Here is a 26010-nt window from a genome sequence, read left to right as displayed (position 1 = left end):
CTGCTCTGGGGGCGGGGTCAGAGTTGGGGGCGGGGCTAGACTGAGTCTGGTCCGGACGGGCCAGCGGCGGAACGGGGCGATGGTTCCAGCGCTGGGTCTGGCGCTGCTCCTGGGGCTTCTGGGACTCCTGGTGGGCCCGGGGGGCGCGACGAGCGGTGAGTGGGACCTCCCGAAACCGGGGCCCCCCTGAACATTCATTTCCAGGCACCGGGGACCCCCTAAACCTTAATTCCCGAGCAGGGGAACCCCCCCGGGATCACCATTATGGGAACTCTGACGCCGCCCCCATCCCCTTCCCCACCACGAAGATCCCCGTCTACCCCCTCATCTGTCACCAGGACCCCCCTGTACCTCCATTTTTGGGCACCGGACCCCCTTGAGCACCAGTTTCCGGGCACCGGGAACCCCCTGCACCCCTTTATCTGGCACCGGGACCCCCCATAACCCCCATTCCTGGGGATGAGGATCCCTTTGAACCCCGAATCGCAGACCAGGAACTCTCCTGAACCCCCATTCCTGGGCACTGGGACACCCCTGAATCTCCATTTCCGGGTCTGGGACGCCCCTGCACCCCCTTTTCGGGCATCCCGCTTTTGCCAGACCCAGTCTCGCCCTTTGGACCCTCCGGACCTCCCAACTTTCCGTGTCCTCCCCGTTTTCCACTCCCGCCGCTTCCTGAAACGGGGTCCCAAGGGTCTCAGGGGGGTCGCAGCGGGGATCCAATGGGATCCAGATGAATTCCCTGGAATTCCTCTTTTCCCCCCGTCCGCTCCCCCACCACACTCTCTCGGTCTCTTTCCCGTCTCCCAGGCTGCGCCTCTGGGATCTGCTCACCTCTCCCAGCTCCAGACCTCCCTTTCCCGTGACCCAGGGACTCCCTGGACCCCCATTCCTGCTTTTCCCAGCTCCCAGACCCCCCTTTCCCAGACCCCTGGACCCCTTTCCTGGGCACAGAGATCATGTGGATCCCCCATCCCGCCTCTCCCAGTCTCCTCCTTGACCTTGGACCCTTCCCAGCTCTCCCCCTTCTGCTTCTTGCCCTCCCCTAAACTCTGTGTCCCCCGAGTTCTCCATCCCCTGCTCGTCCTGCGGGGGTGTCCCAGGGGGTCCAGGAAGGTCCCTGGAGGGTCATGGAGGATCCCAGGGGGGATTCTGGGCTCTGGGACCCCCTTGAATTTCCAGTCCCGGGCACTGGGACCCCCCTGCACTCCCTTACCCAGTATCAATCCCCCCCTGCATCCCCCTTCCCATCCATCCCGCCTCTCCCAGCCCCAGCCCCGCCTTTTCCTTGACTCTGAGACCCCTTAGACCCCCATTCCTGCTTTTCTCAGCCCCCAACCCCCCTTTCCCTCTGTATCAAGGATCCCCAAGCCCCCCATTCCAGTCATCCCGGGTCTCCCTACCTTGTGACTCCACTTTCTTTGGCACTGGAGTCCCCTGGACCCCCTTTCCTGGACAGAGGGATCCCCTGAAACCCCAATCCCACATCTCCCAGTCCTTGTATCCCCCTTTCCTTGATGCTGAGTCCCCATTCTTGGACACTGGGACCCCATGCAACCCCCATCCCACCTGTCCCAGTTCCTCTTTCCTTGATCCATGACCCCCTCAACACCCCCAAATCTCTGTGTCCCCCCAGTTCTCCACTCTCTGCGTTACCTGCATGTGGCAGTGTTGGAGCCCAGCCCTGGGATCCCTCAGTTCATGATGATTGGGTACCTGGATGGGATCCCCTTCGTGCGCTATGACAGCAAGCGGGGCCGGGCAGAGCCGCTGACACAGTGGATAAAGGATGGAGCTGAACAGGGATTTTGGGATAGGAGGACCCAGACCTGCGAGAGGAGGCAGCAGGTCACTGTCGGGAACCTGCATATACTGCAAGACTGGTACAACCAGAGTGGGGGTGAGTGAGGGGATCCGTGGGGCTGGGATGGGGATCCATGGGGCTGGGCTGGGATTTATGGGGCTTTCATGTGGATTCACAGGGTGGGGATCCATTAGGATCCTATGGGATATCTTGTGATCCATGGGTTGGGATGTGGATCCATGGGGCTGGAATCAGGCTCTGTGGGTCTCCATCAGATTCTGGGGCTCCTTAGGGCTGGAATGGGACTCTGTGGGGCTGGGCACAATTCCATGGGTCTCTGTGGGTACAATCCTCCCAGGTCTCCACACTGTACAGCGGCTTTATGGCTGTGATCTCCTGTCTGACTGGAGTGTCCGTGGATCCTACCGGGATGGCTACAATGGGCAGGATTTCACCTCCTTTGACCTGGGATCCGGGAGATTCGTGGCTGCCGACAGCGCTGCTGAGATCACCAGGAGTCGCTGGGAACGTGAAGGGAACGATGCTGAGAGCTGGACGAATTACCTGGGGCACATCTGCCCAGAACGGCTCCAGAAATACGTCAGATACGGACAGAAGGAGCTGGGCCACAAAGGTGGGAGCAGAATTCCTTTGGGAATGTGGAATTTAGGAATGAGGAACTTGGGAACATTCCTGTGGGAATTCTATGGGCAAATCTCACCCCCATCCAATTCCCATGGAATTCCATGGATGTCTCTCACCATTATCCCATTCCAGATCCCCCTGATGTCCATGTGTCTGGAAAAGAGGAACAGGGGACGCTGATCTTGTCCTGCCACGCGTACGGATTCTACCCCAGCTCCATCGCAGTCAACTGGATGAAGGGGGATGAAATCTGGGATCAGGAGACGGAGTGGGGCGGGATCGTTCCCAACAGTGACGGCACCTTCCACACCTGGGCCAGGATCGAGGCGCGGCCGGAGGAGCGGGAGCAGTACCGGTGCCGGGTGGAGCATCCTGGAATGTTGGAGCCTGGGATCTACGCTTGGGGTGAGGCTGGGAATGTGGAATGTGGGAATTGGGAATTTGGAATTCCCAAATGGAGATTCCCCTCCCCCTCCTCACCATCCCGTTTTTCCCAGAGCCGACAGCTGGCAGGAATCTGGTGACCGTGGTGGTCACTGTGTCCATCATCACTGCCATCATCATCCTCATTGTCCTCATTGGATTAATTGTCTGGAAGCGCCAATCTGGTAACACAGGATGGGGGTCGGGATGGGGCACGGATCCACCTGGCACTGTTCTGGGAATCCTATGCCACCGACAATGTTTTTCCACAGGGAAGAGGAACAGGAATGAATACAACACGACAGCCAGTAAGTACCAGTGGTGGATCCAGCTCTGGATCCCCTCTGTGCAGATCTCAGGATGGATCCTGGGGTTAATCCCAGTGTATGATCCGTGCTGAAATCTCATGGATCTTCTCTTTCTGCAGAAAATGACCTGGGAACAACGGCTTGACCGCAGGTACGGAGCGGGATCAGGGTGGGATATCAGAGGGGGATCGGACAGGATGGACAAATTGGGATCAGGGAGGGCTTCTGAATCAGAGCAGGGGTCCAGAGCAGGATCAGATGGAATTGTGGAGTGGGATCGGGGGTGGATTCTGGAGCAGGATCATTTAGGATGGATGGATGGATGACGGATGGATAGTGGATGGATGGATGGATGGATAGTGGATGGCTGGATGGATGGATAGGTGGATAGGTGGATGATGGATGGATGGATGGATGGATGGATGGATGGATGGATGGATAGGTGGATGATGGATGGGGTAGGATCAGTTGAAATGGATGGGGCAGGATCAGGGAGAGATTCCAGAGAGGGATCAGTTGGGATGGATGGAGAGGGATTGGGTGAGATAGATGGAGAGGTATTAGGTGGGATGGGTGGGTGGGTGGATGGATGGAGCAGGATTGGAGCGGGATCAGGTGGGATTCCGGAGCAGCTCCCGCTCTCCATGGGCTCCAGCCAGGTCCATTCTGCAGGATGGGGACAGGGACAGGGTGACACCGTGACTTTCTCTCATCCCAGCAGGAATCACTGCCTGAGCGATCCACGGAGCTGGATCCGGCCCCTTCCCTCATCCTGGGAAACCGAGATCTGCCAGCAGAGCTCATCCCAGTGCTCCCACCCATGCACAGCTCTTGCTAACGGATCAATTTCCCATTTTCCTGCGTTTTAAAGCCAAGAACTGTGGGAATGCAGCTAAAGAGCAAGACTGGAAGCAGAGCTCAGCTTGTAACAAGTGACATAGATGTGTTAGCCATAGTAGGCTGCAAGCCTTGGCAAGAGTAAGTGGGATTCTGAAGAAGGAATGTAAGAGATAAGAGAGTGCTTGGTACGATGTGGTTAGTGTGCTGTTTTGTGGGGAATCATGCAAGGACTATACATATCTGTTTGTGGACACTGTTAGAAAGCTAGGAAAATTACAGCCTGAAAAATTACTTTCAGGCTGGAGCTTTTCAGCTTCATTCCCAGGCTGATAAGTTGGTTCTAGCTTCAGCTGGGGAGAAAATCTCCCAGGATGATAATTTAGTCAAAACAGAATGAAATCCGGTCAAAACAGAATGGTATTCACAAGAAAGATTAACACCTGGTGTTTTTCTGTGAGACACATTCTAAGGTATGGTCTCATGGATGTTTTTCCCAGTTATCCAACGAGCTACTATCCTGTCTTAACTCTCCATAATATGCTTAAAATATGGGTTTTGCATTCAATAAAGTTAGTCTTTTTTACCCTAAAGAGACCCATGTGTGTTGCTGTCTTTGCTGTCTCCTTTTCCTCTCTCTCTAGCGCAGTAACCACACCTGATGTCTTGGTTTGAAAGACAGGGGTCTGCTAAGAAAGGCAGGAGCCTCTTTTAAAATGGAAAATGTAAATCCCCTCCCTCCAAATTATTATAAATTTGAAATTAAGGGGCTCTCAGGCGAAGATATGGGAATGACAGTTCTTTACTAGGAAAAATTAAAATAGAAATACAGTATTACAAAGAACAAACCCAAAACACTGACCTAGTCAGAATACAACCAGACTCCCTATCAGTCAGGGTGTTGGTAGCAGTCCCATTAAATGGTGGCTGCAGTCCTCCTGGATGATGTTGTTCAGTTGAAGCAGTGGTCCTGTAGAAGGGTGCAGTTTTCTTCTGAAGGTTCAGTGATGATATAGAAGGGTCTGGTTTTCCTCTGGAATCCAGTGGAAAAAGGCTGCTCTGATGTTCCAAATCTCAGTTTTAATCTAGGTAGGAAAGGCTTGGCTTCTCCCCTTGGCTGGAGCATCTCCCAATAGGATGATGGAATTTCATGAGTCATGCAGTGGCACTCAATGGCCCATTAACAGAAGATATCTTCCTGGAGGAAGGATGGGTTGTGGAAAAGATAAAGAACACTGCCCCACCTGGTTTTTAACAGATGGCCCATTAGCAGAGGATATCTCACACAGAGATAAGGATCACTGCCCCACAGATGGTGATAGAATTTGTACTTTTGGTCACATCTGTGACCTAAGACACATCCCCTGCTCGCCAGGGCCTTGAGGGGCAGCTGTCCAGCTGGGCCAAGGTGTGCCAGCAGCTCCAGCCGTGCTGGGGAGCCTTGCCAGCTCTGGGCCCTGCTGTGCAGGAGGGTCCCTGTGTGAGCTGGGGCCTCAGCCACTCCTCTCTCCACACTCGCCCTGCTGCAGCTCCACCATCCCGGCCAAGAAGGCGCGACTCTCCCTCGCCCCCAGGGAGCCCAAGGACCGTCCGGTTTGACAGCTCTCACACACGGCCTCAGCAGCAGCAGTCGCCCAGGAAAGCAGAGCACCAGCCCTCCCTTCCTCCCCCACGGTCCCCCAGCCTGGCCGTGAAGCAGAAGCCCCCCGAGATCCCCCCACCTCCTCCCCTGCCCAGCCAGCCACCCTGGTCCTGCTAGGACAGAAACTGGGCCAGCCACGGCAGGACTTGGACCACCAACAGCTTGGGACATCTGCTCTTCTCTGCAAATAACACGTGTTAGCTATGGATAACATCCAGAGGCAGTTTTCATACTGTTGTGCCTTCAACAGGAAGGGCTAAAAATGCTTCCCCGTGCCCTGTCTCATCCTTTGCTATTTTGACTTGCATACAGCTGGGTGCTGGCTGAAACTCTTCAAAGAACTTTTCTAACACTGCATGACTTACACCAACTATCGAGGGGAAAACAAAAAAATTCTTCACTTCAGACTTTATTTTTAGTGTCGATGGCCACTCATATTTTGAGCAATTGATTTTCTATAGTACCTCTTCCCTTTTCCTTACAATCTATAAAAAGTACATCTGGACATGAAAATCACTACAATTACTGAGATTCACCTCAAAGCCCAGAGGACAATCTAGCACAAAATATTCTCCCTGTGTACTGCACGACAAGAAATATTCAGAGGAAAATACAGTAGCAACTGAGGCTTGTGGAACCCCCAGAATACTGAGCCTGCAGAGGAGGCAAACAGCCCTGGCAGTGCCTGAGGGGACTTCTTCTCACAGACTCCTCTCAAAGTGTGTCACTTCAGCACGGGAAGGCTTTCAAACCTTTGCCTTTCCTTCCTCCTGTGCTAAAATTTAAGGCTTCTCCTGAGAAAATACTGAGCTACAAACAATTCTCCATTCCTCAACAAAGCTTCTCAGGTCCTCAACTTAAGAAAGAGCAGAACCAAAGGTGGTCAGAAATTTCCCATCAAGGCCTATTTGCAGAGAAACCCCATCATATGGGAGCAAATATTTATTAGCATCAGTTCACTCAAAAGAAACCCAAGCCTGTATTAAGCAGCGTTTTAAACGAACTAGAATTCTTTTTCCTCACATATCAACTGGACTGGTTTGCTCCTTTTTTGTACTAGAGAGAATATTAGAACGATTTGCTCTTGACAGGACTCCTTGGGTGGCCCCCAGCCCTGGCTCCTCACCACGCCTTGCCTGGGCTGTTAACGCAGCCTGTCAGCACCGCCTGACTTTGGCAGCCTGTTCAGACCTCGGGCACGGCTGGTGCCACTGTCCCCTCTGGTGCCACGGTCCCCTCTGGTGCCCCGGTCGTCTCTGGCTCCTGGCGTGTCCCTGCTGCTGGAGGAGCCCTGCTCGTGCTGCTGCCTGCGTTCAATAACGCCGGTCCTGCTCCCCAGGCAAAGAGAGACCAAAATCACTGCTTTGGGCAGCTCGTTTGAACGAGTTGAACACTTACTCATCTCTAACACAGACCTCTTAACATCCACACACCAACACCAGGAAGTCACCTCATCTACAGAGGTCAGGAGCCTGAGCGAACACAAGGTCGACATTCAAGCACATCGAGTTTATTAATTAGTGGAAGCACTCCCTCATTCACAAGCCTTACTTGTCAATCTGGATTGTGCCATGCTATTGTCTTGCTTGTGTTAGAGAGAAACCAGGGAGAAATTAGCTAAGAAATAAGAACCACACTTGGGGCTCGGGCTTGTCAGACAAAGGGAGCAGGGCGGCACCTGCCCGCTTTGCCCGAGTCCCTGCTCCTGCCGGACAAAGGCGGACGCGGCTCCGTGCGGGGCGAGCCGGGCGCTCCGTGCCGGGGCCGAGCGCTCGGGCGGGCGGCGCTCAGGATGCTCGGGCAGCGCCGCGGGCCGGGCGGGCGCGATGGAGCCGCCTGAGGGCTGGGACCCCTCCGGGCGGCCGGCCCGGCGCACGCAGTGGCTGCTCAGCGCCCTCGCCCACCGCTACGGGCTGGAGCGCGGCGTGGAGAACGAGATGGTCGTGCTGGCCAGCGGCCCGGAGCAGTCCCTGCAGGAGATCTTCCAGCAGCGGGACTGCGCCGGGCCGGGCCGCATCCCCGGCGAGGAGTCCCGCACGCTGTGCCGGGCGCTGGCGCCGGAGGAGGCGGCGGAGCCCGAGGAGTGCGCGGGGCTGTGGGACGGGCTCTGGGCCGAGCTCACCTTCCGCCAGCTCCACGCGCGGCTCTGCGGCCACTTCAGCACCCGCGCGGGGCCGCGGCTGCCGCTGGGCCGGGAGGGCGAGCACATCGAGAGCCACATCCGCCCGCGCAGCCCCGCCGAGCCCGAGCGGCGGCCGCCGGGGCCCTGCTCCCGAGAGCGCTGCGAGGAGATGGTGGCGCTGGAGCGGGCCGAGGAGCGCATGGCCGAGCTGCAGCAGGAGAAGGGCAGCCTGCGGCAGCTGCTGGAGGACGTGCGGGCCGCCCTGCAGAGCAGCGATGCGCGGTGCCCGGCGCTGCGGCTGAGTCCGGGCCGGCTTCTGCACCGCGCTCCCGGCGGCGCCTCGGGTGGCCCCAAGCACTTCAGGAGAGATGCTGCTCTCGGAAAGTCAGTGTTTAGAACCCCTCCACCTCCGGACTGAGACCGAAGTTGCTCGTTCATCCTCGGCGTTAACTTTCTAGCAAAGTTAATTACAAGGGAGGCTTTTAGGAGAAATGTATGGCATCGCTGTGCCATTAAATATATTTGTGATGAGCACTGTTCAAAGTGTAGGGGAGTTCAGCTTAACAAACCCACGTGTACAATGCTGCTGCTGCTTCTCCTGCACGTGCAGCCAGGATGTGCTGATAGCAGATGCTGGGTATGCACTGCTGCAGGGTTTTTCCTGAAGTAAGAAAGAACTTTGGGATTCTTCCCTGCACAAGCACGTGCAGTGCCTCAGTCATAAGAGTCTCAGAAATATCAGAAGTGTGTCTTCTTCAGAGTGTGGTCACAAGGGTTCAGAGTTGGAGCCAGTTCTGCAGGCAGGCTGATGAATAGTCTGGGGCTCCTCTGCAGAGCCCCATTCATTCTGGGGCTGCTTTCTGCTGGTTCTGCTGGACTGGCTCGAGTGAAACACACACCCAATTAACAGCAGTTAAATTACTCTGGCATGGAACAGTGGGGAACAGGCAGAGCAGTGAAGGGCAGCATGGACCAGTTGTTCTGTCAGGTCTGACGAGGTCTGGTTTGATACAGCACTCACAGAACTCTGCTCCACCTGTGACACTTCCACTTGCAGTAGATGACTGTTCCTCTTCATAATATCCAGTAAGGTAGGTCAAAGACACTTTTATCATTTTCATCTTCAAAAGAAAGAAGAAATCAGCAGCAAACATGAAGTAACCAGTCAGAGGTCCCGGGAGAAACAAAAGAACAAAGAGTAGTGGATAAAAACAGGTTGAGCAGTGATCCTTATCTCTGTGGGAGATATCCTCTGCTAATGGGCCATCTGTTAAAACCAGCTGGGGCAGTGTTCTTTATCTTTCCCACAACCCATCCTTCCTCCAGGAAGATATCTTCTGTTAATGGGCCATTAAGTCCCACTGCATGACTGATAGAATTCCATCATCCCATTGGGAGATGCTCCAGCCAGGGGGAGGAGCCAAGCCTTTCCTACCTAGATAAAATCTGAGATTTGGAACACCAAGGCAGCCCTTACCCACTGGTTTCCAAAGGACAAGAGCTACCAGACCTTTCTACAGCATCACTACTACAACAAGACCACTTCATTGGGACTGCTACCACCACCCTAACTAGCGGGGTGTCAGGTTGTATTCTGATTCTGTCAGTTGTTTTCTTTTCGACTATTGCATGTATTTTATTTCTCTTCTCTTTTTTCCTATAAAATTGTATTTCTGACTTGGAGTCTCTCACTGGTTTTGCTTTCAAACCAGAACAAGTCTGGAGGGGATTTTGGCTGAGTCATGATATTTGGGGAGTTTTTGATCCGTGTGCTAAAGTTTTGAGGATTTTGGGTGGGAATCTTGGTGTTTGGGAGGTTATTACAGACACAAGATGCTCAATGACTTCCAGAGATGAACTTGGGCAAGGAGGAACACCCAGTTTATGGAGCTCTCTTCTTGTTATTTCCCCCTAAACCAGGATTTTTCATTACCCAGGTTTGCGGGGATGGAAGAGGCAGAAAAGCCCCAGAGATCTCTCAGGAGGAGGAGCTGCAAACCCATCCCAGGGAGCTGCGAGGAGGAAAGACCCTCCCTGAGCCGGGAAGGCGGCCGGAGATCCAGGCAGAGCTCAGAGCTGGTGGAGAAGCCTCCTGGAGGGGAGAAGCCCCACAAGTGCTTGGAATATGGGAAGGGTTTCAGCTACAGCTCTCATCTGATCCAGCACCAGATGATCCACACTGTGGAGAAGCCTTTCGAGTGTGAGGAATGTGGGAAGAGCTTCAGAGGCAGGTCCCATCTTATCCGGCACCAGAGGATCCACACTGGGGAAAAGCCCTATGAGTGTGGGAAATGTGGGAAGAGCTTCACAACGATTTCTCACCTGATGTGGCACCAGGTGATCCACACAGGGGAACGGCCCTACACCTGCTTGCAATGTGGGATGAGCTTTGGGTGGAGCTCTGCCCTGAGAAAACACCAGCACATCCACACCGGGGAGAGGCCCTACGAGTGTCCCAAGTGCGGGAAGAGGTTTCAGACCAGCTCCAATCTCCTCCTACATGAGCAGATTCACACAGAGGAGAGGTCCTTCCGCTGCCCCGACTGTGGGAAGGGATTCAGTCTCAACTCCACCCTCATCAAGCACCGGCGCATCCACACTGGGGAGAGGCCCTACGAGTGTCCTGAGTGTGGGAAGAGCTTCTCACAGAGCTCTAACTTGAACCGACACCAACGGAGTCACCACTAAGGGAAGCCCTGTGAGTGCCCCGAGTGTGGGAAGAGCTTCGTGCTCTGCTCCAGCTGCATCCCCCATGGGAGGATTGGTGTTGGATGATCCCCAGTGCCCCCCATTGGGCAGAACCCTGGTGATCCGTGGTCCTGGTGATCCCCATTGGGTGGGGGAAGAGGTTGGAGATATTTCTTTCCCTTCTCCTTGTGCTGCTGTGATTTGATTGTAATAAATTCCATTGCTGTGCCCAGGCTGGGTCTGTTGTTCCCATGCAGGTGCTCGGGGTGGGATCTCTCCCATTGCTTCTCTCAACTCCCGGGCCTCTCCTCAGCCAATCAGAGAAAGCGCCAAAATAATTGAGCCAATCAGAGCGCGCGGCGCTGATGACTCCTCAGGCAGTCCCAGAGCACCCAGGGCTCCTCACCTGGACTCCACCCACGCCCCGCCCCCAGCGCCCCCCGCCAGGAGAATTTGGGGAAGGGGAGGTGTCAGACCCTGCCAGGCGCTGGCCATGGGGCTTGTGGGGCAGCTGGTGCCCTACTGGTGCCACTGGGAGCCCCCCGGGCTGGGGGCACGGAGCTCTCGGGTGAGCGGGAGGGCCGGGAAGGTGTCCCAATCCACTGTTAGTAGAGGGGGGAGTCCTGATGCTTCATTTTGATCTCAGAGGTACAAAAGACAAGAACAGAAGGACAAATCAGGTTGCTCTAAAAAAATTGCACTTTATTGAGGGCGAACAACTCAGTTTTGTGACAGAAGGAGAGTTAAAGAGAGAGAGACAGAAAGGGGTGAATCATGGTTTTAAAAAGTTAAGATTTTTGCTAAGGGTAAAAGTAGTTTCCATGACCAAGATGTAAGTTAGGTAGGTAAATGCTAAGTTAATAATTACTAGATGCTTAGGCTAGAGCTAATTGGTATAATTATCTGCTATTATGAATTTATGTATTGAAAAAGGTAAAATAATAAACCGTTAGTCACAAAGGACAAGGCCTTGGATTGTTCCAGGAGGTCACAGAGACCTGATGAAGACTTTCCTGAGTTCATCCATCAAGACCACTGACCCATTTCGAGAGCACCCACCCAATTCAAGAGAAGAACTGCGCACACGTGCAGGACGAATGGGCTCATTTTAATATGGGGTGGGGATGGGAGGTGCTGGGGTTATGCACATGTATTGTATGTAAGATCTTGGGCAATAAATAGAGGGCAAAGAACCTTGTTCGGGGCGGTCACGCCTTTGGGAGGTGACTCCCGTGCCGGTGAATAAACACACCACTTTGTCACTTTAATTAGTTAGAGGGTCTCTGTCCGTGATTATCCCGGTTTTTAAGGATTCAGGGGGACAAACTGCGGTCACGTGGGGACACTGCAGGGACATTGTAGTGACCCAAAACAGGACAGGCGACCTCAGGGTGGCCCCGATGTCCCCAAGGCAAGGACACCAAGGTCCCCAGTGTCCCTCGGGGTGACAGTGCCACTTCCATGTCCCCACCCTGTGCCTGCATCCCCGGCCGCCTCCAGCTTTCGCATCACCTCCTTGTGTCCCTCCACCGATGTCCCCAAGGCCACCACGATGTCCCCGAGGGCCCGGCCAGCTCTGGGGAACCCCTGTCGCCGTGTCCCCCACGTGTCACCACCAAGTCCCGGTTAACAGCATTCACCAAGTACCCCAGGTGCCATGTCACCGTGTCCAGCCGCCCCTGGACATTGTGATGACCTTGCTGGTGGCTGCAGTGGCCTCGCCACTGGCCCTGGCCATCGCCACCCACTGGGCGGTCTTGCAGGCTCTGGGCCATGGCCTGGTGCTCACGGGCACTGCTGGCCAGGTGTCACCACGATGTTGCTGAGGCCTGCAGGGTCACCTGGCAGGACACAGCCACCGTGCCCAGGGCCAGCAGCAGGTGACTGTCCTCGGCCACCCCCAGTGCAGCGTGCACCGAGTCCAGGGACACTGCAGGGACATAGGGACACCGCACAGGTGGCACCGGGGACACGGCAGCAGGGCAACCAGCACAGTGGCACCTGAGCAATGGCACCAGGGACACCCCTGAGCCACCAGCCCCGTGTCCCCAGGGCTGCCCCAGTGTCACCACCCCAGTGTCACCCATTCAATCCCAGCGCCACCAGCCCCGTGTCCTCAACCCAGGGCCATCCCAGTGTCCTCAGCCCTTTCCCAGTGGCACCAGCCCAGTGGCACCAGGGCTACCAAGGTGTCACCAACCCACTGTCCCCAGTTCCATCCCAGTGCCACCAGTTCTATTCCACTGTCACCAGCCCAGTGTCACCAACCCAGTGTCACCAAGCCACTCCCATCCCAGTGTCCCCAGTCCTGTCTCAGTGTCACCAGCCCAGTGTTCCCAGTTCCTTCCCAGTGGTCCCAGTGCCAGCCCAGTGTCACTGCCCTACTGCCACCATACCAATATCACCATCCCAGTGCTCCCAGTTCCCTCCCAGTGTCTCCAGTCCCATCCCAGTGTCCCCCATCCTGTCCCAGCGTCCCTGTCCCAGTGCTCCTAGTTGTGTCCCAGTGCAACCAGTTCCATCCCAGTGCCACCAGTTGTGTCCCAGTGTCACCTTCCCAGTGCTCCCAGTTCAATACCAGTGTCTGTAGTTCCTTCCCAGTGCCACCACCCCATTGTCCCCATACCAATGTCACCATCTTAATGTCACCAAACCAGTTCACTCCCAGTGCCAGCCCAGTGTCCCCCATCCTGTTCCAGTGTTTTTGTCTCAGTGCTCCCAGTTGTGTCCCAGTGCCACCGCCCCATTGTCACCATACCAGTGTCACCAACCCAGTGCCACCAGTTCTGTCTGTCACCACCCAAGTGCCACCAGCCTGGTGTCACTAACCCAGTTCCAGCCCAGTGTCCCTAGTCCTATCCCAGTGCTACCAGTCCTGTCCCAGTACCACATCCCCAGTGTCCCTATACCAATGTCATCACCAGCCCAGTGTCCCCAGTGCCATCCCAGTGTCCCCCATCCTGTCCCAGTGTTCTTGTCCCAGTTCTCCCAGTTGTGTCCCCGTGCCAGCCCAGTGCCACCCGTCATTGACCTATACCAGTGTCACCAGCCCAGTGCCACCAGTCCTGTCTCAGTGCCACTAGTCCAGTGCTCCCAGTGCCAGCTCAGTGTCACCATCCCAGTGTTCCCAGTTCCATCCCAGTGCCACCAGTTCTGTCCCAGTGTCACCAATCCAGTGTCACTGGTCCTGTCCCAGTGCCCCCAGTGCCATCCCGGTGTCACCACCCCAGTGTCACCTGTCCCTTCCTAATGTCCCCATCCCAACGTCCCCTCCCAGTGCTCCCAGTTCCATCCCAGTGTCCCCAGTGCCATCCCAGCATCACCACTGCCACCCATGGCACCACCCCAGTGTCCCCGTTCCCTCTGCCCCTTCGAGCCATTTCGTCCCTGGACCCTTCGAGAAGGAATAAACTCCGCCTTGGATCACCACACGTGGCTCCCGTCCCTCTCTCCACCGTCGGCAGAAGCGGGGCTCGCACAAGAGAGCTGAAATCCCTCTCGTCCCGAGAGCGGGAACGTGCCTGTAACCCCCAGGCCGTCTTTCTAAAGACGCTTCTCTGGAAGGTCTCGGCACCAGCGCTCGCCCCGCGCCCACCGGCTCCTTCCCGCCGGTGCCGCCGCGATAACCGGAGCCCAAAGACCGGGACCTCCGCGAAAGAGTTCCTGGAGAAGCGTCTCCTGCAGCACCAACGGCAGGACACAAGCTGCTTTTCGGGACGGCCAGCTCCCCGAGCACAGCTCTCAGTGTTCGAGTGGAAGCCGTCTGAGGGGCGACTGGGACCTTCCGTGGAACATCTCTGGAGACCAATCGCCGGCCCGACGACCTTCCCAGCAGCTTTTCTGTTGACCCAGTGGGCTTTGCTTAGCCCGAAGAAATGACTGAGTTAAGATAAACCGGGGTCTTCTTCCCTTAGTTTTTTCTTTTACTGCTGGGTGGGAGATTGGAGTTTTGAGGATGGGAAATTTGATCAGTAGTGCTAAGTTCAGCCCTCCTCAAAAGGACGTTTATTACCAAGTTGTGAACACCCTTTTTCTTAAGTTATCAAAAGGGGAACTTGAAAGATTTTTTCTTTGTGTGATAATTGATAAAATATTTGTGTTAATCACAAAAGCATTGGGGTTTGTATAAACCAGAATACTAAGCTCTGAAGTGAAGCATGGACACTAGATAAAGGACATTATATGATAAAATCATTCTGTTAAAAATCACCTTGTTATGTTATATTATGTTGTATTATGTTACATTATAATATGTTATGTTATATTTCCAAATAAGTTGTATCAGCTACCACCTTGCAAAATCAGACTTCCCAAAAAGCCCATCTGGCCTTGTCTAATGAATACTGCCTATCTCAAGCACCAGACTTCCAGAACTTCTCTGGTGGTTATCTCAAGGACCAGATGGCTATCTGTGACTGATTATCACCCAAAGGCTTTGTTTAAAGATGTTTATTCAACCACCAGTGCTTATCACAACAAAAACCCAAAATTATTGATTACAACGAAGAACTACAGTATAAGAAGAGGCTGCAAACCAAAGTTCGGTGGAGCGTGGAGTGGGCAGTGACCCCTCACGTTCCCCAGCGCGCTGCTTGCTCTTTCTATATCAAATAAAGCAATCTAAATTTTGCTGAATATCGAGACTTTTGTCTCTCATTTATAACAATTTGGTGCCGATACCCGGGACGTCCTTGGAGCCCTGAGAGGCACTGCGATTTCGGGGAGGCGCCCCACTGCTGTGGCCCCGGTTCGTCAGTGATTCTCGGGACCCATCGACGTCCCGCACCATAGAGACTGAGCAAGGAAAATCTCCCCGGAAGACCGCGGCAAAATCACCTGGAATTCTCGTGCACGGAGACCCAGACAGGAGCATCGGACTGTGAGTATCTGTGTGGTTTGGTGGGGATGACTGTGTGCTTGCCTGAATGAGACGTGGCCTTTGCTGCGAAGCGAGAGTGGAGTCCTTCTATCCGCGTTTCCAGCATCCCGCGAGGGACCTGGCCGGTGACCGGACGAAGCGAGTGAGCACAAAGGGAGAGACTGCTTTTCTTGTCCTAGCCCAGGTAGAGGCTGGGTCCTTCCCATCCTAGCCCAGGCAGAGGCGGGACCCGGGAAGGGGGGGGGGAGGGGGAGGAAAAGAAAAGCAGATTGCAACACACCAGTCACGGAGGGAGAAGGGAAAAGCTGCTTTTCCCATCCCAGCCCAGGTAGAGGCAGGTTCCAGTCCCTCCTGACCCAAGGAGAGGCAGGGGTTCGGGCGGAATACATGAGCCTGCATCAGGCCATTGATCATACTGTCCTAATGTCTAAGTTTGTTGATGACAGAACCCACTGTTTCTGTGCTGCTGTCAGCACTAACCATTGCAGTACAGATGGTGTATTGAGATGGCCCCAGGTTTGCCATCTGCCCCTTGCACCTGACCTTGTCAGGGTCATTGTCATGCTGTTTGTCCCACCCAAAGAGCACCTCCAGCACTGCCACTTCTCTCAGCTGTTGGATCCCTTCCTCAAGGGTCTTCCAACACATTCTATGATGGTGCTCCTGCATTCTCTCTCTGTGGGGAAACTTCTCTATTACACTCATTAAAAGCCACTCCCATAGGGAAAGGGGCCGTGTTGGGTGCCAAAAATCTGTCCTGGTTTGAAAAAGGACAGGTGTGTGCTGGAGAAGAGCAGGGCCTTCCCTGGAAATGGAGCTAATAAATCCCTCCCTCTGAATTAGTATAATTTTGGAATTATGGGGATTTCAGGCAAAAATACGGGGATAGGAATAACAGTTCTTTATTAGTATGTGTGTATATATATATATATATATATATATATATATTTAACAAGGTAAACAAAACAACTAAGAAGTTAACAACAAACAGAAAACAGGAACCCAGTAACAGTTTTTCTGGTTGTGGACACCTTTCCCCTCTGCTGCAGTTACCGTCCCAGTTTGGCAGTCAGTGCCAGCCGGCTCCCGGTGGGCAGGGGCAGATGCGGTGATCCCGTGTGGCTGCAGGAGTGCTGGGGGTGATGGCGGCTGTGTCCTGGGTGGGAAGGGCGGAGGAGAGACTCTGCTCATGGATCCTTGGAGGCAGTGTCAGTCCCAGTGCTCGAATAGGTTGTGTGGAGGTGGCAGGATAAAGTGGGAGAGTGTCCGACCAGGAGGGTGCGGGGTCCCACAGCCAAGCTCCCATCATTGGGATGGCAGGGCGAGGTTTTCCAGTGGCCATCCATCTCCGAGCCAAACGAGCGAGAGAGCGAGCAGCTGCACACACCTCTCCTTTTCCTCCCCTGATCTTACGGTGTTCTCCCTCATCCCCCCCATCACCCCGGCCCTATGAGACAAACTCCAAAAAGGGTCAGGGAGTCTCCCCCTATCACTAGTCATCTTAGCATGTCAGTGGGAAAAAATTCAAGTCAGCGAGGAGAGGGAAAAAAGAAAAAAAACAACCCCCAACAGAAACTTAAACCAAACTTTACTGAAACAAGCCCGCATTGGCTGCCTGTCACTGCGGTGTCGCTGTTGATGTGTCCCTTTACCCAGTCAGCTCTCTGATCATGTGGTGTCCACGCATCTCCCCAGCCCATCATTGCCTCACACACGAGGTGACCACCAAGCCACTCTCCGGCCATCTGAGCCGCAGCTGAGCCCTTCCCAGAGTGCCCGCACCCGCAGGGAGCGCAGGGCTGGATTTGGCCGCCAGAGAGTTGGTGACCCTCGTGAGATCCTCGGTGCATTTAGTTCCTACAGGAGTGTGGGGACCACTGGGAAATGATCTGCATGCCTTGTTAATTGGATGTTCTTCCACCGCTAGCCTGGGGCAGGATCTCTCCCGGTCCTCCTCTCAACTCCCGGGCCTCTCCTCAGCCAATCAGAGAAGGCACCAAAATAATTGAGCCAATCAGAGCGCGCGGCGCTGATGACTCCTCAGGCAGTCCCAGAGCGCCCAGAGCTCCTCACCTGGACTCCACCCGCGCCCCGCCCCCAGCGCCCCCGGCCAGGAGAATTTGGGGAGGGGAGTATCACGTTTTATCTTTTATTCTTCCAGAGTCAGGATTAAATGCTCGAGAGACGGAATTTCATGTTTGGACTCAGATATTTATTATTTCTTATCTATATTACATTGAGTTCTACAGCACTTCTATCTAACAGGCTAAAAATGGACACGTATCTCTCTCTCTCTACAAGGCCTTTTAAGGGCCAATCTGTCCAATTAAGAACGGACAGCTAAATTCTTTTTACTTTTAACCCAACAACCAATCACCCATGACGTGCAATGTGGAATATTCTATCCAATTACAAAAGTACCACCAAGACCTGTGAAGAAGGTGAAAAAGAAAGAAAACTCCACCCTAAAACCTCCATCTCGTTTTATATGTATTAATATATTCTAAACCCACAAATTCTAAATTTTCCACCATGGGACATTACACACTTCTATTCAAACTACACACCAGTGATCCCAGTTCTATCACACAATTCTGGAAAGCGTCTTCATGCCCTCTGGTAAAAAGCAGTGTTTTCCTGGGGGTCAGTGCCTGTCAGCAGAGAAAGCCCAAACCCCTCAGTTTCCAGAGTTCCAACAGGGGGGAGGTGTCAGACCCTGCCCGGCGCTGGCCATGGGGCTTGTGGCGGGGGCCCGGAGCTCTTGGCTACTGTGGGCTGCTGGGGGGCTGCTGGGGGGACACCCCCGGACCTGTGTCCTGCACACACAGCGCTGTTCCAGGAGATGGTTTAGGCCGAGTGTCACTTCATTCACGGCACCGACCGGCTGAGGTTCGTGGAGAGGAACATCTCCAAGCGGGAGCAGTTCCTGCACTTGGGCAGCGATGTGGGGCTGCACGTGGGGACACCTCCTTTGGGGACAAGGCTGCCAGGCACTGGAACAGCGACCCGCAATGGATGGAGTACAGACGGGCTGCGGTGGACAGGCACTGCCGGCACAACTACGAGTTGTCCAGCCCGTTCCTCGTGGAGCGCAGAGGTGAGCGTGGGGCAGAGCGTGTCCCTTCGGGCCCTGCCCTGGGAATGACCCTGGAGCCCCTCAAAACCTCCCTGGGAATCACCCGAGACACGTCAGCCCTTCTTGTGCCCATCCCCGGGGCCTCCTGTCCCCTCACCCCAAGTGACTCCGGTGGCTCTCCCAGTCCATCCCAGTCTCTCCAAGTGTCCTCACGGTCATTCCCAGTGCCACCAGAGTCCCTCCCAATTCCTCGCAGTCCACAGCCATTCCATTCCCAGTCCACTCCCAGTCCTTCTAACTCCACTCCCAAACGTCCATCCTCTCTCCCAATGCCCTGCCAGTGTCCTTCCAAATCTCTCCCTTCTCCCCCAACGACCCCCCAGTGCCTCCCAGTCCTTTCCAAGTCCTTCGCAGTCCAATCCCAAACCTCCACCCTCTCTCCCATTGCCTCAGTCCAATCCACTCTCTCCCAGTGTTCCCCCACTCTCTCCAATTTCATTCCCAGTCCCTCGCAGGGCCACACCAGCCCTCTCCTGTTGGGGACCTGCTCCTGGTGGCCACCACATGCCCTGAGAGCTCCTGCTGGCACTGGAACCACCTCACCTGGATCTCAGCAGGGTAGAAATCCATGGAGCAGAGCAGGCAGCTGGGGCCGGGCTGGGAGCTCGAGGGCCACAGTGAGATGGACACACTGGGGGGCACTGGCAGAGAGTGGGGACACACTGGGATCAGCTGGGGGGAACAGGGAGGGATTTGAGAGAGCCTGGAGGGGATGGAGAAAGATCAGGAACTGGAAAGCAAGGGTTGGAATAAGGTTGGCTGTGATGGGAAGAGACTGGGAGGAGTCCTGGTGAGTCCTGGTGAGACTGGGTAGGGACAGGGAGAGGGTTTGGGGGTCCTGAGGTGGTGGGGCCAACTGGGAGGGGATTATGGGATCCTGAGAGGGACAGCAGGAGCGTTGGCGGGTCCTGGGGAGACCGGGAAGAGATTGGGAGGAGGATTCAAGAAGTCCTGGGGGGGCTAGAGGTGACTGGGAGGGTGATTGGAGTAGCTTGGGGTGTCTGTGAGAGATTTTGGGAGGTCTTGACGCCTGTGGACCCCCAGAGATGCCGCCAGACACCACCCGCAGCAAGGTACTGATGGGGATCGGGGGCTCCGTGTTGGGTTTCGTCTTCCTGGAGCTGGGGCTCGGCTTCTACCTGTGCAAGAAGGGTGAGGGGAGGGTCCCGGGGGTCGTGTTCCGACCCTGGAGCGTGTGCACTCCCCATGGGGCCCCCAGTCAGGTGCTGCCCCCTTTTCTCTGCCCACAGAGCTCCTGACCCAGCAGCGGCTGCAGCCCCTCCCCATGGCCTCGGGTGCGGCCGGGACCCCCCGCTCCGTCCCCGCGCTGATTTTGGGGGGGTCGTGTGTTCCCCCCAGCCCTGCTGTCACTCTGCCCCGGCCTGGCTGCTCCCAGTGTTCCCAGTAAAGTTTCCAAGTTCACCCCGTCCCGTTTATTGTGGGGCGGGACTGGGGAGGGACTCGGGGGGACCCCGGGGGGGGATCGTGACTGGGCGGGGAGGGTGGGGTCCAGGTGGGGAACACTGGGTGCTGCGGGTCTGCCCGGCAACCGGTGAGTCATCACAGCTGCTCTCTCTCATTGGCTGAATCTTCTTCATCGCATTCTCTGATTGGATGAGGAGAGGCCCGGGAGTGAGAGAAGGAACAGGAGAGATCCCGGCCCGAGCACCGGCACGGGAACAACAGAGCCAGCCTGGGCACAGCGAGGGAATTTATTACCAACCAAATCACAGCGGGACAAGGAGAAGGGAAAGAAATCTCTCCAACTCGTTATCCCCACCCAACGGGGATCACCAGGACCACGGATCACCAGGGCTCTGCCCAACGGGGGTCACTGGGGATCATCCAACACCGATCCTCCCATGGGGGATGGAGCTGGAGCAGAGCACGAAGCTCTTCCCACACTCGGGACACTCACAGGGCTTCCCTTAGTGGTCTCTATGCTGGTGTTGGGTCAAGGCTGAGCTCTGTGAGAAGCTCTTCCCACACTCCCCACACACGTAGGGCCTCTCCCCAGTGTGGATCTTGTGGTCCTTGATGCTGTGGGGGTTCTTGCTGAAGCTCTTCCCTCCTTCCAAGCACCAGCAGGGATATTTCCTAGTTTGGGTCTCCTAGTGCCGCATCAAGTGGGAGCTCTGGGTGGAGCTTATTTCATGTTCTAAGCTCTTGTAGGGTGTCTCAGTTTGAGAGATGGTTTTTAAGAGGACACCCTGGAGTGAGTGTCATCTCCTCTACAGGGTTCCAATAATCCCTTTCCACCAACACGAAATTAATATTAATACATGAAAGTGGAAAAAACTTCAACAGTTTCTTAACAAACAGTAAGCCCACAGGGCAAGGGGGAAAAAAGTAAATAACTGCTAGATATTAAATGGTCAAATCTTATCCCACACAGACACCTGGGACAAAAGACCCAAAATGCCAGAGAAATCCCCGCTCATGACACACGGTACAGCCGCCGACTTCTTCCCCAGGGGAAAAACCAACCAGGGGCTGTCCCGAAGGAGATGAAAGCCCGGGGCTCGCCTGCCCTTGAACTCCTCCCCAGCCGGGCTCCGCGGGCACGGTCCCGGCAGGCGAAGCAGCGGGGCTGAAGCCTCGGGCTGTTTTCTCTCCCGGCTCGGCCCGGCTCGCAGCGGCTTTGGGCTGCAGCGGCGCCGCTCCGCTCCTGCCGGCGCGGAGCCCCCGGGCTGCGACACAGCAGCTGCTCAGTTCGCCTCCAGGCACGGCAAGGCTTCCCCTGCATCCTCTCCCAGCCAAGAAAAGGGAAAAAATCCTGGTTCCTGGGCCAAAACCGCTTCTCAGGCAAACAGAAACCCACGGTGCACAGAGAGAGCCGCGGAAAACCCGAGCAGCGAGGCTTCAAAACGCCCGCGGAATGAACAAGGAGCCTCTCCCCGCCCCGGCCCCGCACACATCCCCTCCCGGGCTGCCGGGGTTTAGATACAATAACCATTCTTTGGGCACAAAGCAGAGGATCATGGAATTACCATCACAGTAACTCACTGCAAGAGAATCGCGTACACAATAATCACATGTATCTACCTATAAAAGCATGTACTGAACTCTGGATACAGCAATGTGCTCTAGGACAGGAGCAGAGAGGATGAACGGACACCAGGGGAGATGGGGAATGTACGGACACAGCAAAGCCTCCAAGGGCTTCAACCTCATTCCCAGCTTTTCCGTGTTTCAAGGGCTTTGACTGCTGGAATTGAATGAATTGAGATGTCACCGTGAAAAGCAGAGCAGTCTGGAACCAGACACTGCTGCTGGAGTCAAAGTCTGGACTTGGCACATCTCAGATTTGAAATTATATTGAATAAAAAACGCCATTACCTGCAACCTTTCCCAGCACATCCCTCCTCACACATAACAAAATACAATGGAATTATTTCTATAGGGTAAAAAGAAAAGTAAAATGAACATTGAAATAGATAGAAAGTTGCGTTGAGAATATACAAAATAATGAAGTGTGTCTAGAAAAGCCGGCTGTGATTTCTCAGGTATTGGGCTCAGTGTCAGCTCCGAGCCGGGCTCTGTCTCCCAGGTGCCCAAGTGCCCGGGCCAGCTCTGAGCAGCCTCTCCCGGCTCTCCAGCCCGGCTTTGCCCCGGCTCTGCCCCGGACAGGCACTCGGTGTTTCCGTGGTGCCCGTGCCCTGCAAAGGCGCCGAGGCTGCGCTCGGTGCCCCTGGGTGTCACTGAGCGAGGCACTGACGAGCCCCGGTGCCCGGGCACAGCCCTGAGGGACACCCCTCGTCCCCGGCCTCCCGCGGGACACGGAGCCACTGCCCACAAGGCCCTGGCACGTCCGGCCCGGCCAATTCCTCCTGCCCCGGCCAGCCCGGGCTGCAGCCCCAGGGCTCTGCAGGCCGGGGCTGGGGCTGCCGGCTCCCACCGTGGCCAAAGCCTCCCAGGGCTCTGGCCACGCCAGGGGCTACAAGGCCACGAGGCCGGGGCTGCTCCGGGCCGCTTCCAGGCTGTCCCTCTGCTCTTGGCTGCCGGGGGTGGCCCTTTGTGACACGGGCGTGTGTCAGGGCCCTCGGTGATGCGGGACATTGTGGTGCTGTCATGAATGAGAGCGTTTGAGATCGCATAAAAATCGGTGACAAATGCATGAACAAAAGTCAGATTTAATATTGAGCGACAAAATACAACAAGTTTGATGGCAAGATTCACTCTACTGCCTATAGAACAGCTGAGGCACAACAAGGGAAAACAAGCAACAACAAAACCAAACAAAATCCAGGCAACCAAAACAGAAATGAACTGAGAACTCTCTAGGGGAGTGTGGGTGGGTGTGTGCTGTGTTTAGGTGCATGGAACAAAAGAGAGTGCAGGCAAGGATTAAAAGGAACAGCCTAAAAACTAATCTACACTAAGCAGCACTTCTCTCTTAATTTGTCACTTAACTTATACCTTAGCCCCAGCAATCCAACAGAGGTACAACAATGAACTAATACCTGACTTAGCTTACAACTTAACATTAACAATTCAACAAAGCACTAACACTTAACAGCATTTAACCTAACTTATAGCTATAACTTCCATGTTGTACTTAGTAATTTAATGGAAAAACAACAATTAGCTTATGATTACATTTAAAAACTTAGCAAAACATTTAACACTTACAGCATTAAAGTAAGTTCATAACTATAACTAAACCTTGCTTACAGGCCTAACTTAGATATCCACAGTACTTCCACATCTAGGAAAGCTGTATTTCTCACAGATTTGCTATAGCATATGTGCAGGGGCACACACACAGACAGGAACAGTCAGTGCAAACAAGGTACCTGTGAAAAATTCTCCTCAGAGCTCAGTGAAATCCGCCTTTCAGATGTTTTTGCATCTCCCACTGGCCGAAGGATGGGGCCTTGAGCAGTGAGGGTATGGGCCCAGGACACGTCGTGTTTCAGTGATCCTCCAGGCACAGCAAAGCCGAGGGTTTGCTGGCTCTGAGAGGCCCCTCAGAGGGAGACTGCTGGTCACAGCCCATGGTGGCCCAGGAGAGCTCAAAGGTCTCCTTTTGGATTTCTGCTGACAGGGTCACAAGAGAGTGGGCTCCAGTCATAACCATGTTTCATCCTAGCCTCAGTCTGGGTGGGCACTTTCTCTAGGAGTGGGGGAATGCTTCACCACACTGGGATCTCAGGGGTGCCCATGGCCTGGGTGATGCTGGCTTGATGCCAGGCACCCACCAAAGCCACTCTGACCCTTCCCTTCCAGCTGCAAAGGAAGATAGAGTTTAACCATGAGCTCCAGGATCAGATTAAGACGGGACAAGCAAAGACACCAAACAGCAAAATGGGCCACACAGACACAGCGTGGCCACAGCGAGGGAATTTATTCCCAATCAAATCATAGCAACAGAAGGAAAAGAGAGAGAAATCTCTCCAACAACTTCCCCCCACACAATGGGGATCATCAGGACCACGGACCACCAGGGCTTTGCCCAACGGGGGTCACTGGGGATCATCCAACACCAATCCTCCCATGGGGGATGGAGCTGGAGCAGAGCACGAAGCTCTTCCCACACTCGGGACACTCACAGGGCTTCCCTTAGTGGTGACTCCATTGGTGTCGGGTCAAGTGAGAGCTCCTGGAGAAGCTCTTCCCACACTCAGGACACTCGTAGGGCCTCTCCCCAGTGTGGATGCGCCGGTGCCTGATGAGGGTGGAGTTGCGGTTGAATCCCTTCCCGCAGTCGGGGCAGCGGAAGGGCCTCTCCTCTGTGTGAATCCGCTCATGTCGGAGGACATGGGAGCTGGTCTGAAACCTCTTCCCACACTTGGGACACTCGTAGGGCCTCTCCCCGGTGTGGATGTGCTGGTGTCTTCTCAGGTCAGAGCTCCACCCAAAGCTCTTCCCACATTCCAAGCAGGTGTAGGGCCGTTCCCTTGTGTGGATCACCTGGTGCTCCATCAGGTGAGAAATCGTTGTGAAGCTCTTCCCACATTTCCCACACTCGTAGGGCTTTTCCCCAGTGTGGATCCTTTGGTGCCGGATCAGATGGGACCTGTCTCTGAAGCTCTTCCCACATTGTCCACACTCATAGAGCTTCTCCCCAGTGTGGACCACCTGGTGCCGGATCAGATGGGAGCTCCACCTGAAACCCTTCCCACATTCCGAGCACTTGTGGGGCTTCTCCCCTCCAGGAGGCTTCTCCACCAGCTCTGAGCTCTGCCTGCATCTCCGGCCGCCTTCCCGGCTCAGGGAGGGTCTTTCCTCCTCGCAGCTCCCTGGGCTGGGTTTGCAGCCCCTCCTCCTGAGAGATCTCTGGGGCTTTTCTGCTTCCTCCATCTGCGCACACCTGGGGAATGAAAAATCCTGGTTTAGGGGGAAATAACAAGAAGAGAGCTCCATAAACTGTGTGCTCCTCCTTGACCAAGTTAATCACTGGAAGTCATTGAGCATCTTGTGTCTGTAATAACCTCCCAAACACCAAGATTCCCATCCAAAATCCTCCAAAATTTAACACACGGATCAAAAACTCCCCAAATATCAAGATTCAGCCAAAATACCCTCCAAAATTGTGCTGGTTTGAAAGCAAAACCAGTGAGAGACTCCAAGTCAGAAATACAATTTTATAGGAAAAAAGAAAAGAGAATTAAAATACATGCAACAGTAGAAAAGAAAACAACTGACAGAATCAGAATACAACCTGACACCCCGCTAGTTAGGGTGGTGGTAGCAGTCCCGATGAAGTGGTCTTGTTGTAGTAGTGATGCTGTAGAAAGGTCTGGTAGCTCTTGTCCTCTGGAAACCAGTGGGTAAGGGCTGCCTTGGTGTTCCCAATCTCAGATTTTATCTAGGTAGGAAAGGCTTGGCTCCTCCCCCTGGCTGGAGCATCTCCCAATGGGATGATGGAATTTTATCAGTCATGCAGTGGGACTCAATGGCCCATTAACAGAAGATATCTTCCTGGAGGAAGGATGGGTTATGGAAAAGATAAAGAACACTGCCCACCTGGTTTTAACAGATGGCCCATTAGCAGAGGATATCTCCCACAGAGATAAGGATCACTGCTCCACCTGATTTTTTCCACCACTCTTTGTTCTTTTGTTTCTTCCCAGGACCTCTCACTGGTTACTTCATGTTTGCTGCTGATTTCTTCTTCCTTTTGAAGATGAAAATGGTAAAAGTGTCTTTGACCTGCCTTGCTGGATATTGTGAAGAGGAACAGTCATCTACTGCAAGTGGAAGTGTCACAGGTGGAGCAGAGTTCTGTGAGTGCTGTATCAAACCAGACCTCGTCAGACCTGCCAGAACAACTGGTCCATGCTGCCCTTCACTGCTCTGCCTGTTCCCCACTGTTTCATGCCAGAGTAATTTAACTGCTGTTAATTGGGTGTGTGTTTCACTCGAGCCAGTCCAGCAGAACCAGCAGAAAGCAGCCCCAGAATGAATGGGGCTCTGCAGAGGAGCCCCAGACTATTCATCAGCCTGCCCACAGAACTGGCTCCAACTCTGAACCCTTGTGACCACACTCTGAAGAAGACACACTTCTGATATTTCTGAGGCAC

General features: G+C 54.5%; 1 protein-coding gene across 4 annotated transcripts; it reads left to right on the top strand.

The window, feature by feature from the left end:
- The first annotated feature begins 41 nt into the window (after nt 1–41).
- LOC148217950 (class I histocompatibility antigen, F10 alpha chain-like) lies at nt 42–4610 on the top strand. 4 transcript variants are annotated; one of them, XM_088158346.1, is made up of 8 exons: nt 45–155; nt 1637–1900; nt 2163–2438; nt 2582–2854; nt 2947–3057; nt 3145–3180; nt 3300–3331; nt 3902–4610. In XM_088158346.1, exons 1-7 carry the CDS (start codon nt 80–82, stop codon nt 3323–3325), a joined length of 1062 nt encoding a protein of 353 aa, XP_088014472.1. In that variant the 5' UTR covers nt 45–79; the 3' UTR covers nt 3326–3331; nt 3902–4610. The 4 variants fall into 4 exon arrangements, with proteins under 4 accessions (XP_088014469.1, XP_088014472.1, XP_088014471.1 ...); XM_088158345.1 differs by having other exon boundaries at nt 3899–4610; XM_088158343.1 differs by having other exon boundaries at nt 42–155; nt 2947–3180; nt 3899–4610.
- Nucleotides 4611–26010: the final 21400 nt, after the last annotated feature.

This window comes from Sturnus vulgaris, unplaced genomic scaffold (assembly GCF_052056855.1).
Source record: "Sturnus vulgaris isolate bStuVul1 unplaced genomic scaffold, bStuVul1.hap1 Scaffold_198, whole genome shotgun sequence".
NCBI lineage: Eukaryota > Metazoa > Chordata > Aves > Passeriformes > Sturnidae > Sturnus > Sturnus vulgaris.
The sequence above is the reverse complement of the archived record's forward strand: the minus strand, read 5'-3'. Positions and strand labels throughout refer to the sequence as shown.

Coding starts and splice junctions, on each gene's coding strand:
- LOC148217950 (XM_088158343.1), top strand. CDS start 80: ATGGTTCCAGCGCTGGGTCTGGCGCTGCTCCTGGGGCTTCTGGGACTC. Junction 2,855..2,946: donor GCCTGGGATCTACGCTTGGG/GTGAGGCTGGGA, acceptor CGTTTTTCCCAG/AGCCGACAGCTGGCAGGAAT. Junction 3,181..3,299: donor TGAATACAACACGACAGCCA/GTAAGTACCAGT, acceptor CTCTTTCTGCAG/AAAATGACCTGGGAACAACG.